General features: G+C 48.0%; 1 protein-coding gene across 4 annotated transcripts in view; it reads left to right on the forward strand.

Annotated features, from left to right (window-relative positions):
• The window catches only part of LOC128686444 (sodium-coupled monocarboxylate transporter 1), a 109006-nt gene that overhangs the window by 59513 nt on the left and 34488 nt on the right, over positions 1 to 15005 (forward strand). For all 4 annotated transcript variants that reach the window (XM_070085718.1, XM_070085721.1, XM_070085722.1 and 1 more), the window contains one exon: positions 8601 to 8701. In XM_070085718.1, coding sequence (XP_069941819.1) covers positions 8601 to 8701 — 101 coding nt within the window. The remainder of the gene's footprint in view (positions 1 to 8600; positions 8702 to 15005) is intronic.

Below are 15005 nucleotides of genomic sequence, written 5' to 3' on the forward strand. Positions count from 1 at the left end.
TTCAGTGCTGCAACTGTTTCTTTTAATCCCTGGATCTGCACAGACTTAGGCAAATCATCTACTACCACAGCTTCTACTGTCTTTTTCCTGTTTCCTAGACCAACAGTGATTTTGGCTAGGTCATATGTCTGTTTACCAGAATTATGGAAAAAACCAGCTATATCTAACTGTATTTTGGCATAGGGTTGTTTATTCAGTTTCTGCAACACTGATCTTCTTATGAAGGACCTTTGTGAGCCTTGATCAAATAGTGTTAGCACATTGGTTTTGTGTAATTTATTAGATAACTCAACTCGAGCTATCGGGAGAGCAGTTGCTTTAAACTTATCTCTCACATTTAATGCTGTTGCTTGTTGACTTCCTGATTCTGTGGAAGTCTGCTGCTGTTCAGCAAAAGTATTTGGGCATAATGCTGTATGATGCATACCCTTGCATTTAAAACACTTCTTCAGTGAGCATTTTCCTCCCTTGTGTTCACCTAAACACTTGATGCATCTTTTCAGCTGATGAACACGTTGTTTACGTGCCTCCATTGATGTGTATTGACTACAATACTGTGCCCAATGTGTTCCATCACAAAGTACACATTTTGGAGTACGTTTATGTGTGACAGTTTGTTTACTGTCTGTTGTATTCACAGCTTGATAAATGCCTATATGGGATTTCCCATTATGTGGTTTAGTGGGAGTAGGTATACTCTTTTTATACTGAGTTGAAGGTTTATTATCCACGGGATTTGTGGATTTTTCATCTTGTCTCGTTGCTTGCATGCATGAAACTATTGTTTGTAAACCATTGCTAATTTCTTCACAAGTGAAATAGCGTTTATTGAACATAATATTTAATCGTTCAATAGTTTGTGGTGACAACTTATCCTGTACAATACCACTGATAAACCAATCACATTGTCTTAGGTCATATTTAGCATCTAGAGATCTGAGACTATTGTCTAATGTAATTCTAAATGCCTGTAAGTCTGAATAACAATGTTTGGGTGGCTTCAAGCTTGATATTAAGACTGCATGTCTAACTCTAGCCTTGTCAGCATCAAAGTAATTGTCTGCTAAGACACGTAAGGCTAGTTGATAATTACCTTTAACCACCGGAAATGACTTAATCAGTTCATAGGGTTCTCCCTTCACAAGACATTTAAGGTAATTGAACTTAGCAATCTCATCTATGTCAGTTCGTGAATTTACTATGGATTGAAAACCACTAATGAATTCTTCATAATTATGACCTTGGAAAATAGGTAATGACAATGTAGGTAAGCTTGGTAATGGGACACTTGTTGTTGTTACAGGTGTAACAGGTGTTTGACCACTAGTTACAGTAGGTCTCTGTGACAGAGTTTTACGGCAGATAGCCTGTACTCCTGTCCACCTTAATTGTTGATCACTAAAAGTATCCAAAACATTTTTAATTTCATCTTCAGATGGATCTGATTCAAGAAATTTATTTTCATAATGTGTATAGTCTGAATTAATTATTTCCAGACGTTGTGTAAATAATTCAAACTTGACCTCAAGATCATCAAAATCTATGTTTGTATCTTGAGTTAATCCTAGACAGACTGAAATTAGATTTTCTAATTGTGTAATCTTAGTCTGTAAAGACTGAAACTGAGTTTTCAAACAAGCCATTTTAATGGTATACTGAAAATTCTAGCACCACACTTAGAGTGTTTATAAAACACTGTACTGCTATAGACAGCTGAGTTTTTGTTATGCTTAAGTCAGCAATAATCGAGTCAGACACTACTGACCCACTAAGCTTAACCTCAGGGTTAATGACCATGAGGGTACAGGGTACATGTGGCTGGTGTTTATGGCTTGTGTGCTGTGTCAGCCTGCCCACGATGATTAATCGTAAATAACGATGTTATACACTTCATTCACTATACACTATAAATGTCACTGTATAACTGTAATCACACGTGAATATTACTTACACATATATAAATTTCACTGTTAATATATATTTGAAAGCTTACACTTTATATATAAGTTCCTTTAATATAACAGGTAGATCTATAAGAAACAAACTTTAACACAATCTTGTCTCTTAATTTCTGTCTATAAACATTATAAACACTGTGTATATATACACTCAGACAAACATCATCACTTGGTGTTGTCTTAAGTCAGCATTTTCTCCAGATTGGAGCAGTGGTTGCAGGGTGTGGGTGAGTCACCCAGCTCCCGTTTTCTTTGGGTGTCCGCTGGGTGAGCGCCCGTTTTCCTTTGGGTGAACGCTGGGTGAGCGCCCGTTTTCTTTTGGCTGCCCATTCTCTGTGATTGAGTCTGGAGGGACTCATTTATACTGATTTATATTGTAAAACACTAGTTTTACAGCTTTTTTCGAAGGACCTTGGCTCATAGGTTATTTGTACACTGTAGTACAACATATTTGGACCACAGTGTGGTCTTTATCCGGTTCGAGCACGACCAAAGCTCTATTGAGAATTTGGCCTTACCAGCTAAGATATAATTATATAATGAACACTTAGCTGATAAATGACAGCAAATCGTCTACACAGCCGTCCCTGCAGACGAGGTCTAGATGCTGTCGAAACCATCACAACAGTGGGCTGTCAAGAGATACAAATTGTAAGTATGAATTACCCCTAGGGGGTGTTATGTCAGCATATTTCATTCGATGATGGCTGACGAATACTTACTTGTTTGGACTCAAAAGTCCACACCTTACTGCCGATTATAGGTTGATTACAAACTCCTTGTGACTCAAGAATTGCGCAATCCCCCGATCTACAAGAAATTCGTAACATACCTTGCTCTTTGTAACGTGAGCTATGGTGTTCTCAACACCTTCGACAGATATCGGTGACTTGATAGAAGCTGAAGTGTCCTTGGATGTCCACGTCTTCCATTGTCTAGGAAACGCACACTGGTACACTATGTTCAACAAGATTAGTTTTTATTGTTCACAATGTATCACAAGAGAAGCTGATCACACTTCTCTAAGTGTTTATTGTGTTGTGTGAGACACTTTATTCACACTAACGCACAGATCAGTGTCCTTTGCTGGTTATCCTGGCGTCAGTGTCTCGTAGTAGAGTCAAAGTTAGTCTGCCCGACGCCCCAGCGCTCCATGCCGTCACTGGCCCCAGCACAAAAAAAAAAAAACGCTGATCTAGTACCTTGCATCCTTGTCGTCACCTCGATGAAGCAAAGCAGAATGTTTGTTTCTTGCTGTCTTAATCATAGACAACAATGTACAACTTTACTATGGTAATAAAGTGGGAGCAGGATTTTCCTTAATTGTCCTGCTAAAGTAAGAGATGTACTGTCTCTTATAAAAATACACGTTGCAACACCCCTGCAAGGAGCGGAGGTCACTTGATTACGCATACGACATCTGTGATCAATTACTCACTCTAGCAGTAAACAAGACGCTCGCCCCTTCTGAGTGGCTTGGCCCCTCAGGGCTGAAAGGGGCTGAAGGGGGCTGAAGAGGGCTGAAGGGGGCTGAAGGGGGCTGAAAGGGGCTGAAGGGGGCTGATACCCCCCTCCTGGAGAAAATTTCTCCACACAATACATTACACTCATCAGGTTGACTATCATGATGGCCTTCACTGCCCTTATCATCTTCACTGTGATTGTAAACACCACTATCAGATTCATCGTTTTTGTAATTATTAACACCACTGCAATCATCGGCTTGTTCATCATCACCACACTCATTTCCATAATGGCTGACTATCTGTGGGTTGATGTACTCATTTGCAACCTCTGTAAGTTTTTCCTCGTGGTTCTCAAGTTGTTGTTTCAAACACCATTGTTGCTTCTCCAGTACTGTTATGCGCAGCTGCATGTTGTGTACCACCCCAGCAAGACTAGCCTCATCAGGAAGTATGAAGTCCCGATCAGCTGAGTCAGGTGGCTGACTGACAGCTGACTCAGCCAGACAGATGGTGTCAACACCAGCAGCATTACTAGTGTTGATAGCAGACGTGATCGTGCTCTGTTGATGTACTCCCAGAGTGACTCGCTCAACCATATTGTCTGAGTTCAGGCATGGGTCAGTATTCAGACATGAAGTATCTGGTAGGCCTATTGCCTCATCATGGGGGGTGATGGGTGAGGCGGGAGCTCTGCGGCTGGCGATGTGGGCAGCTTTCGCTCTGCAGTCAGCATGAGCAGCTGTGACTCCTGGAGTCTTACAATTGATACATTCTAATGCAACGGTCTGGTGTTTCTTGATCATATCATAGCACTGGTGAGAAGGATGGGCCTTGGCACACACTGCACACCAGTGTGACTTACTAAAGCATTTAAAAGCAACGTGACCCCAGCGCTGACACTTGTAGCATCTACGGTGAGGTGGTTTGTACAAAGCTATTTTGTAACTCCTATTAAGCGCTGCACGAGAGTAGATATATGATGGTGGAGTCCCTTGACCAATCCACTCAGCCAATATCAGATCATTTGGAAGTCGACGAGGGTTTGCAACTTGATCTGACAACAGGAATTTAGGATCCATGTACTTATTGACATTGTGGATAACAATAAGTACTTTAGGTGATCTTGGTGGGGCAGCTTGGAGTTGGATGTTAGCATATTTATGAGTAAGAAGTTTTTCTATGAATGTTGGGTCGTTAGTAACAAAAACGTAATTATCCTCGTCATGACGAAAGCGAATCCGAAGGTTTTTTTTCTGGGTTGTCTAATGAAGCTTCGTAAAACCATCTAAACTTGACCTCAAACTCAGTGTTAGCAGGGAAATGAAGCCTAACCGTTCTGCAATGGTAGTTGTTGCTCTCGTTGTTTCTTGCAGCAAGTCTCCTTTGAAATCCTCTTTCTTTTTTCAAAGCTCCCTTACTTCTAAAACGTACGAATTCGCCTTCACCATCATTTACTTCGTTCACATCCATAGGTCACTTTTAGTTCAGCTGCTTGAGATGGAAGAGTTAGTCTGTTACTTTTGGGTCAGTGAAACCGCCTTTATTCCATAAGAGAGAAGGGACAAGGAAGGGATATTCACCTCGCTAGACACAGGCAACATGGGTGTAGTGGCCTGCGGGTCGCAGTGCGATTTTCAAGGTCATTCACTGGGCCCACAGTCGTCTCGAGAGTTACCAACACTGTTATACTTATTAATTACTCCAAACCCGCAGCACTTAACACATCTAGCACACGTGTCTTGGAATGACAGACAAATTTTCACTACTTAAGAACTAGTTCTCACAACACCGAAGGTACGGCCGGAACACTGTAGAACGTTCACAAAGGCATTCTGTAACTTGGCCTTCACTGGCTGGCTTGGAGCGCTGTTTAGCCTGGATCAGCTAAACTCGCCCTTATCCCATATGTAGATAATGGCGACGAGTTAAGGGATACCGGTGAATAGGAAAGTCGAGGAAGGGACATTCATCTCACTAGACACACGCAGTATGGGTGTAAGTGGCATGCGGGTCTTATAGTGCCATTTTCAAGGTCACCCAGCAGGCCAGACATTCCTCACTCATTTTAAGCCTACGTAGGTACTGATGGTAGCACAATTGCCTAAGTCAGTGAAATCCACTCGTGCAAATAGTTACAAATCTGCAGCACTTAACACTACTAGCACAAACTTACAATGTTTATAGGTGAACCTCTGGCATGTCCCACTTAAAAAGTTAGTACTGCAATGCTCGTTAAATTGTTCTTAACTAAGCCACTGCAGGAAACACTGGTATGCCAGCAGCACTGTAGAACATATACGTAGACATGCTGGGCCTTTAAATGCTGCTTTCAAGCCTGCTTGAATGTGCTTGCTAAGCCCGTGTCAACCACTTGGATATTTGCTTGTAGCAGGCAGGTAGGCACACAGGAGACATATTCGTAAGATGAGTGGAGTGCGGCACGGAGGACTGACACGGGCACTCAAGCATTTATGTGGTCTGGCAAAAACCGCCTCTAGACCATAAGTAAATAGAGGCGAATGCCAGAGTTCCAAATCGAGGAAGGAGGGGAGAGAGGCGAGGTGGAGTGAAGTAGCCTCCTACAGCCACTTCAAATCAACATGTTTGTGTTTCACTAGGTATATCACTAGTCACAGTTCACACATAAGAGTTCCAGCAGCAATTCAGCTGCGCTCCAACGATATTTGTTGCATGATGAGTTATCAGTCGGGTGAGATAAGCAGTTCTGATATAGAAGGCCTAGGACTTCCCTCTACACACACACGTCCTCTCCCCTCAACCACTCAGGCCTAACTGGCGGCGGGAGAAAGAGCAGAGGGATTAGAGAGAAAATGACGGAAAGTCGATAGCAGAGATGCTCTATGAAGATAGAAAGGCTAAGGAACTGATAAAAGAGACACCCAGGGAAATGGTGAAGATTGACTAAGAGATCTGGAGGGAAAGACAGTGGAAGAAAGAAAGAGGGCAGCCACTGATGATCTATGGTTGTCAGGAAGCTAAAAAACGTCTAAAAAAATAGGAGATGGGAAGACGAAACTTGTCTCAATCCAGGTAGTGTATACAGAACAGTAGCACTGTGTGGTTTTCAGGCACGGTCTCTGTCATAGTCATAGGATTCTGTCCCAAGCTATATGGGTCCTGAAAGTCAGTTTGACGAGGAATTGTTTGCTTCGGTATAGCTTCCTGATTCTCTTAAAAAGATGCCGCCTGCCCAGTCTCTTCTCCTCCTCCAATGAAAACCCACCAGGAATGGAGAAGAGCAGCAGTGGAGGAACCAGGAGGAGGGAACTCCCAACCTCGAGGAACTCCTCCAGAAACAACAATCTCTCAGAACTAGCTCAACTCTGGGCCGCCTCGCACAATCCCAACACTAATACCAGCCCTCTTAACCCCCTCACCATTCCCCCCTCTCTCTCTTTTCCCCTTCCCCGCCCACATCCTCAGTAGTGATGCACACACTGACCCAGATCCAGCCTTTCCTTATACCTGTCAGATAAGCAACATGCAGAGGGAGTAGAAAACAAAAACGAGCATGTGATAAAGAGAAAATAATCTAAGACTGTGGTACACAAACGTAGATGGACTTTCAAACAAGAGAGATGTGCTGAAGTAATGAGTAGCTAAAGTAACTTTAGACATCATACCTATCACAGGGACAAAATTGAGCTTCATGATATCGGATGCCATATTTCCAGCTGGATATTATGTGATAGGGAAAGACAGAAAACAGGAGGCAGAGGGAATGGCACTGCTAATCAGAAATTAGTGGGGCTTTGAAGAGGCAAGATGGATAAACAGACATGAGACACACGACTTCATATTGGGCTTAGTTAAAACTGGGGTACGTAAAGTAGTAGCTGTGATTGTATATCCTTTGTTCCTTCGTGTCTCCAGTGTAGTAAGGATCAACTCTTCAGTCCTCTTCTCATTATGTCGTAAATTCAAGAGTTAACCTGCAGTTCATCTCTGAACTCAATTAACTTGTACCCCAGTTGATTCCTAGTACTACTTTTCGGTAATTGGTTTAGTTTAATTACATTTTTCTGCGTAGGAGAAGAGTCTTTGGAGGAGGTACATACTCCAGCAATGGTTTTGAAAGAGTCCTTTTTTTGTGGTTCTTGGAGAATATTGTTACACGCCGATGATGTTAATCTGATCGTCCAGCTCATCTGTGTTTGCTCATCTTGGAGTACGCAACACCATTATAAAACCTACGCCTGAGGAATCATATTAAGAAACTAGAGAAAATGCAGAAGTACGCAAAAAGTCTTGTTCCCGAGTTGAGGGGCATGAACTATAAGGAGAGGCTAATGGAATTTAAGCTAACGGCACTGAAGGATAGAAGAACTAAGGAAGATATAACAACACATTCGAGGGAATTAAAAGGGTGGTCAGGGACAAGCTGTTTAGGAGGCTAAAAACGGGAACTCGGGGTCACAGCTGAAGTTCAAGACAGACGAACCACAGGGATGTCAGGAAGTATTTCATCAGTCTCGGGATGGTCGGAAAATGAAACGTTCTCGGTGATGAAGGTTTGGAGGCAGACTTTATACATAGTTTTAAGAACAGGTACGATAAGACTCTTTAGGCTTAGAAGGAGTGAATCTAGCAAGCTCCAAGTTGAAAAGTAAGTCCAGGAACTTAGACTCATTTTTCCTCTGCAACCACATATAAGTGAGTATATGTAGATGATTTCTCTCTCTCTATCTCTCTCTCTCTCTCTCTCTCTCTCTCTCTCTAAGAATATATCACAACAACATGGCTGCAACAATTTGTACCAACCCACCAAACTGGGAACGACAACTGGATGACGTCACACGTGAAAACTCAACACCACCTCTGTAGTGAGAGGTAATAAGATTTGATCCAAGGAAGCAGAGAAGTTCAGGTTTTACTGGATCAAGAGCCCTTCACCAGCATCAAGACCCTCCCTTTTAAGTGATATCTTAACACTACAATGCGACATCCTAGACAGTGAATCCCCACAATATGTCTGAAAATAAAATGTATTGAAATTATAAAGCTCAGAAAAAAATATATACACCAGTCTTTAATGATTAATAAATACTTTAGAGTATTTTAATGCGAAATAGTTGTTACAAATATAGTTTCGTTTTTTCTTAAAGTTGATTTGAGATGTTACACTTTATACAAGAGTAATTTTTTTCCCCTGCAGGTTGGACTCCAACACCATCTACGAGATCTCGTACTGCTACACAGGCATTATTGGCATTATGATCACCGTTGTTGTAGGAAGTTTAGTCTCGTTGTGCACCGGTGAGTCTCTTATAATACACACAGCACTCCAGTATCTTCTGTGAGATTTATTCCACAAGTTCCAGACTTTGTTCAACTCTCTGCAACACTTGCAGATCTATCACCTGCAAGTCTAGTCAGTATGTACTAATACAACACACACATCACACGGTAATGTGGATCACTTTACTTATTATGTGATAATCGCTGCCACCACCCGGTTGGTAGAGGGTCACCAGGATCCCTTGTTATATCACAGAAGCCTCTTACACTGCGTGAGCTTAAAACCTACTCTATATACTCCATAAAACAAAAACAAAATATATAAATACATGATGGTAGAAATGAGCATGAGGTAATAAGCTTTTAATGTACTTTCCTTCCCTCACAACACATTTCAATATTTTTCTACAGAAGAAACATTATATGGGATAAACACTTGAATAAATTAATTAAGGTTACTAACAGAGATTCCATGGCACCAATCGGACAATAACCCAAGTAATCACAAAGGGTATCGGCCAAATTGCAGTTCAGTCAGAGAGAAACTCAGTGAGAGCGAGTGTGTGCCTCCACTAACTTTTATAACCTTCCAAACCCGTTTGTCTGTCGTGTCTAAAGCGATAAGTATTCGTTTCCCGTGCTCCCCTCAGTCTGGACCAATAGTAAGAGCCCAACTACCTGCATCACAATGACCTCACTCAGTGTGATTGCTACAGATGCTTCCCAGGACAAATTTTTACGTTGTCTCTGACTCTCATGACCCGACCACGCTCTTAGGGATGCCCGGGTGTTGCGCATGTCTTAATTTCATCTTGTCGGTATTATATACCATTCTTGTACTACTACTACTACTACTACTACTACCATCACATCTTCCTGCCTATATATAGCCGTCCTGCTCCACTTCTGGTTAGTGTGACTTTGTCAATGGTCCAAGTCGGACCGAAACGTCGTCGTAAGCTTCTCTCTTTTATGTGCGGGTTATTTGTGTATCGTTCCAGTCACGGTATTGTGCCTTTTTTTGTTACTTAGGTACCCAGACTAGCGACCCATCCTGGTAGAACTCGCTACTAGGATCTGTGTTTCAACTTGGTGGATTGCTAAAGAAAAAGTGTTAATCTAAGATGTAAAAATAAGTTAAATGTCGTATCCCGGATCATACTCCCACACTCACGGTGCACCAGTGAGTCCCTCCTCCCACACTCACAGTGCACCAGTGAGTCCCTGCTCCCATACTCACGGTGCACCAGTGAGTCCCTCCTCCCACACTCACAGTGCACCAGTGAGTCCCTGCTCCCACACTCACAGTACACCAGTGAGTCCCTCCTCCCACACTCACAGTACACCAGTGAGTCCCTCCTCCCACACTCACAGTGCACCAGTGAGTCCCTGCTCCCATACTCACGGTGCACCAGTGAGTCCCTCCTCCCACACTCACAGTGCACCAGTGAGTCCCTGCTCCCACACTCACAGTGCACCAGTGAGTCCCTCCTCCCACACTCACAGTACACCAGTGAGTCCCTCCTCCCACACTCACAGTGCACCAGTGAGTCCCTGCTCCCAAACTCACGGTGCACCAGTGAGTCCCTCCTCCCACACTCACAGTGCACCAGTGAGTCCCTCCTCCCACACTCACGGTGCACCAGTGAGTCCCTCCTCCCACACTCACAGTGCACCAGTGAGTCCCTCCTCCCACACTCACGGTGCACCAGTGAGTCCCTCCTCCCACACTCACAGTGCACCAGTGAGTCCCTCCTCCCACACTCACAGTGCACCAGTGAGTCCCTGCTCCCACACTCACAGTGCACCAGTGAGTCCCTCCTCCCACACTCACAGTGCACCAGTGAGTCCCTCCTCCCACACTCACAGTGCACCAGTGAGTCCTTCCTCCCACACTCACGGTGCACGAGTGAGTCCCTCCTCCCACACTCACAGTGCACCAGTGAGTCCCTCCTCCCACACTCACAGTGCACCAGTGAGTCCTTGCTCCCACACTCACAGTGCACCAGTGAGTCCCTCCTCCCACACTCACAGTGCACCAGTGAGTCCCACCTCCCACACTCACAGTGCACCAGTGAGTCCCTCCTCCCACACTCACAGTGCACCAGTGAGTCCCTCCTCCCACACTCACAGTGCACCAGTGAGTCCCTCCTCCCACACTCACAGTGCACCAGTGAGTCCCTCCTCCCACACTCACAGTGCACCAGTGAGTCCCTCCTCCCACACTCACAGTGCACCAGTGAGTCCCTCCTCCCACACTCACAGTGCACCAGTGAGTCCCTCCTCCCACACTCACAGTGCACCAGTGAGTCCCTCCTCCCACACTCACAGTGCACCAGTGAGTCCCTCCTCCCACACTAACAGTGCACCAGTGAGTCCCTCCTCCCACACTCACAGTGCACCAGTGAGTCCCTCCTCCCACACTCACGGTGCACCAGTGAGTCCCTCCTCCCACACTCACAGTGCACCAGTGAGTCCCTCCTCCCACATTCACAGTGCACCAGTGAGTCCCTACTCCCACACTCACAGTGCGCCAGTGAGTCCCTGCTCCCACACTCACGGTGCACCAGTGAGTCCCTCCTCCCACACTCACAGTGCACCAGTGAGTCCCTGCTCCCACACTCACGGTGCACCAGTGAGTCCCTCCTCCCACACTCACAGTGCACCAGTGAGTCCCTCCTCCCACACTCACAGTGCACCAGTGAGTCCCTGCTCCCACACTCACAGTGCACAAGTGAGTCCCTCCTCCCACACTCACAGTGCACCAGTGAGTCCCTGCTCCCACACTCACAGTACACCAGTGACTCCCTGCTCCCACACTCACAGTGCACCAGTGAGCCCCTCCTCCCACACTCACAGTGCACCAGTGAGTCTCTCCTCCCACACTCACAGTGCACCAGTGAGTCCCTCCTCCCACACTCACAGTGCACCAGTGAGTCCCTGCTCCCACACTCACAGTGCACCAGTGAGCCCCTCCTCCCACACTCACAGTGCACCAGTGAGTCCCTCCTCCCACACTCACAGTGCACCAGTGAGTCCCTCCTCCCACACTCACACTGCACCAGTGAGTCCCTCCTCCCACACTCACAGTGCACCAGTGAGTCCCTCCTCCCACACTCACAGTGCACAAGTGAGTCCCTCCTCCCACATTCACAGTGCAAAAGTGAGCCCCTCCTCCCACACTCACAGTGCACCAGTGAGTCCCTCCTCCCACACTCACAGTGCACCAGTGAGTCCCTCCTCCCACATTCACAGTGCATCAGTGAGTCCATCCTCCCACACTCACAGTGCACCAGTGAGTCCCTCCTCCCACACTCACAGTGCACCAGTGAGTCCCTCCTCCCACACTCACAGTGCAACAGTGAGTCCCTCCTCCCACACTCACAGTGCACCAGTGAGTCCCTGCTCCCACACTCACAGTACACCAGTGAGTCCCTCCTCCCACACTCACAGTGCACCAGTGAGTCCCTGCTCCCACACTCACAGTGCACCAGTGAGTCTCTCCTCCCACACTCACAGTGCACCAGTGAGTCCCTGCTCCCACACTCACAGTACACCAGTGAGGCCCTGCTCCCACACTGAGTGCACCAGTGAGTCCCTCCTCCCACACTCACAGTACACCAGTGAGTCCCTCCTCCCACACTCACAGTACACCAGTGAGTCCCTCCTCCCACACTCACAGTACACCAGTGAGTCCCTGCTCCCACACTCACAGTGCACCAGTGAGTCCCTCCTCCCACACTCACAGTGCACCAGTGAGTCCCTGCTCCCACACTCAGTACACCAGAGAGTCCCTGCTCCCACACTCACAGTGCACCAGTGAGTCCCTGCTCCCACACTCACAGTACACCAAGCAGTCCCTCCTCCCACACTCACAGTGCATCAGTGAGTCCCTCCTCCCACACTCACAGTACACCAGTGAGTCCCTTCTCCCACACTCACAGTGCACCAGTGAGTCCCTCCTCCCACACTCACAGTGCACCAGTGAGTCCCTGCTCCCACACTCACAGTACACCAGTGAGTCCCTGCTCCCACACTCACAGTGCACCAGTGAGTCCCTGCTCCCACACTCACAGTGCACCAGTGAGTCTCTCCTCAAACACTGACAGTGCACCAGTGAGTCCCTGCTCCCACACTCACAGTACACCAGTGAGTCCCTGCACCCACACTCACTGTACACCAGTGAGGCCCTGCTCCCACACTCACAGTGCACCAGTGAGTCCCTCCTCCCACACTCACAGTACACCAGTGAGTCCCTCCTCCCACACTCACAGTACACCAGTGAGTCCCTCCTCCCACACTCACAGTGCACCAGTGAGTCCCTCCTCCCACATTCACAGCGCACCAGTGAGTCCCTCCTCCCACACTCACAGCGCACCAGTGAGTCCCTCCTCCCACACTCACAGTGCACCAGTGAGTCCCTCCTCCCGCACTCACGGTGCACCAGTGAATCCCTCCTCCCACACTCACAGTGCACCAGTGAGTCCCTCCTCCCACACTCACAGTGCACCAGTGAGTCCCTCCTCCCACACTCACAGTGCACCAGTGAGTCCCTCCTCCCACACTCACAGTGCACCAGTGAGTCCCTCCTCTCACACTCACAGTGCACCAGTGAGTCCCTGCTCCCACACTCACAGTGCACCAGTGAGTCCCTCCTCCCACACTCACAGTACACCAGTGAGTCCCTCCTCCAACACTCACAGTGCACCAGTGAGTCCCTGCTCCCACACTCACAGTGCACCAGTGAGTCCCTCCTCCCACACTCACAGTGCACCAGTGAGTCCCTCCTCCCACACTCACAGTGCACCAGTGAGTCCCTCCTCCCACACTCACAGTGCACCAGTGAGTCCCTCCTCAAACACTCACAGTGCACCAGTTAGTCCCTCCTCCCACACTCACAGTGCACCAGTGAGTCCCTCCTCCCACACTCACAGTGCACCAGTGAGTCCCTCCTCTCACACTCACAGTGCACCAGTGAGTCCCTGCTCCCACACTCACAGTGCACCAGTGAGTCCCTCCTCCCACACTCACAGTACACCAGTGAGTCCCTCCTCCCACACTCACAGTGCACCAGTGAGTCCCTGCTCCCACACTCACAGTGCACCAGTGAGTCCCTCCTCCCACACTCACAGTGCATCAGTGAGTCCCTCCTCGGACACTCACAGTGCACCAGTGAGTCCCTCCTCCCACACTCACAGTGCACCAGTGAGTCCCTCCTCAAACACTCACAGTGCACCAGTTAGTCCCTCCTCCCACACTCACAGTGCACCAGTGAGTCCCTGCTCCCACACTCACAGTACTCCAGTGAGTCCCTCCTCCCACACTCACAGTGCACCAGTGAGTCCCTGCTCCCACACTCACAGTACACCAGTGAGTCCCTCCTCCCACACTCACAGTGCACCAGTGAGTCCCTCCTCCCACACTCACAGTGCACCAGTGAGTCCCTCCTCAAACATTCACAGTGCACCAGTTAGTCCCTCCTCCCACACTCACAGTGCACCAGTGAGTCCCTGCTCCCACACTCACAGTACTCCAGTGAGTCCCTCCTCCCACACTCACAGTGCACCAGTGAGTCCCTGCTCCCACACTCACAGTACACCAGTGAGTCCCTCCTCCCACACTCACAGTGCACCAGTGAGTCCCTCCTCCCACACTCACAGTGCACCAGTGAGTCCCTCCTCCCACACTCACAGTGCACCAGTGAGTCCCTGCTCCCACACTCACAGTCCTCCAGTGAGTCCCTCCTCCCACACTCACAGTGCACCAGTGAGTCCCTCCTCCCACACTCACAGTGCACCAGTGAGTCTCTCCTCCCACACTCACAGTGCACCAGTGAGTCCCTGCTCCCACACTCACAGTACACCAGTGAGTCCCTGCTCCCACACTCACAGTACACCAGTGAGTCCCTGCTCCCACACTCACAGTGCACCAGTGAGTCCCTGCTCCCACAATCACAGTGTACCAGTGAGTCTCTCCTCCCACACTCACAGTGCACCAGTGACTCCCTCCTCCCACACTCACAGTACACCCGTGAGTCCCTGCTCCCACACTCACAGTGCACCAGTGAGTCCCTGCTCCCACACTCACAGTGCACCAGTGAGTCCCTGCTCCCACACTCACAGTACACCAGTGAGTCCCTCCTCCCACACTCACAGTGCACCAGTGAGTCCCTGCTCCCACACTCACAGTACACCAGTGAGTCCCTGCTCCCACACTCACAGTGCACCAGTGAGTCCCTCCTCCCACACTCACAGTGCACCTGTGTGTCCCTGCTCCCACACTCAGTACACCAGTGAGTCCCTGCTCCCACACTCACAGAGCA

This window comes from Cherax quadricarinatus, chromosome 17 (genome assembly GCF_038502225.1).
Source record: "Cherax quadricarinatus isolate ZL_2023a chromosome 17, ASM3850222v1, whole genome shotgun sequence".
Lineage (NCBI taxonomy): Eukaryota > Metazoa > Arthropoda > Malacostraca > Decapoda > Parastacidae > Cherax > Cherax quadricarinatus.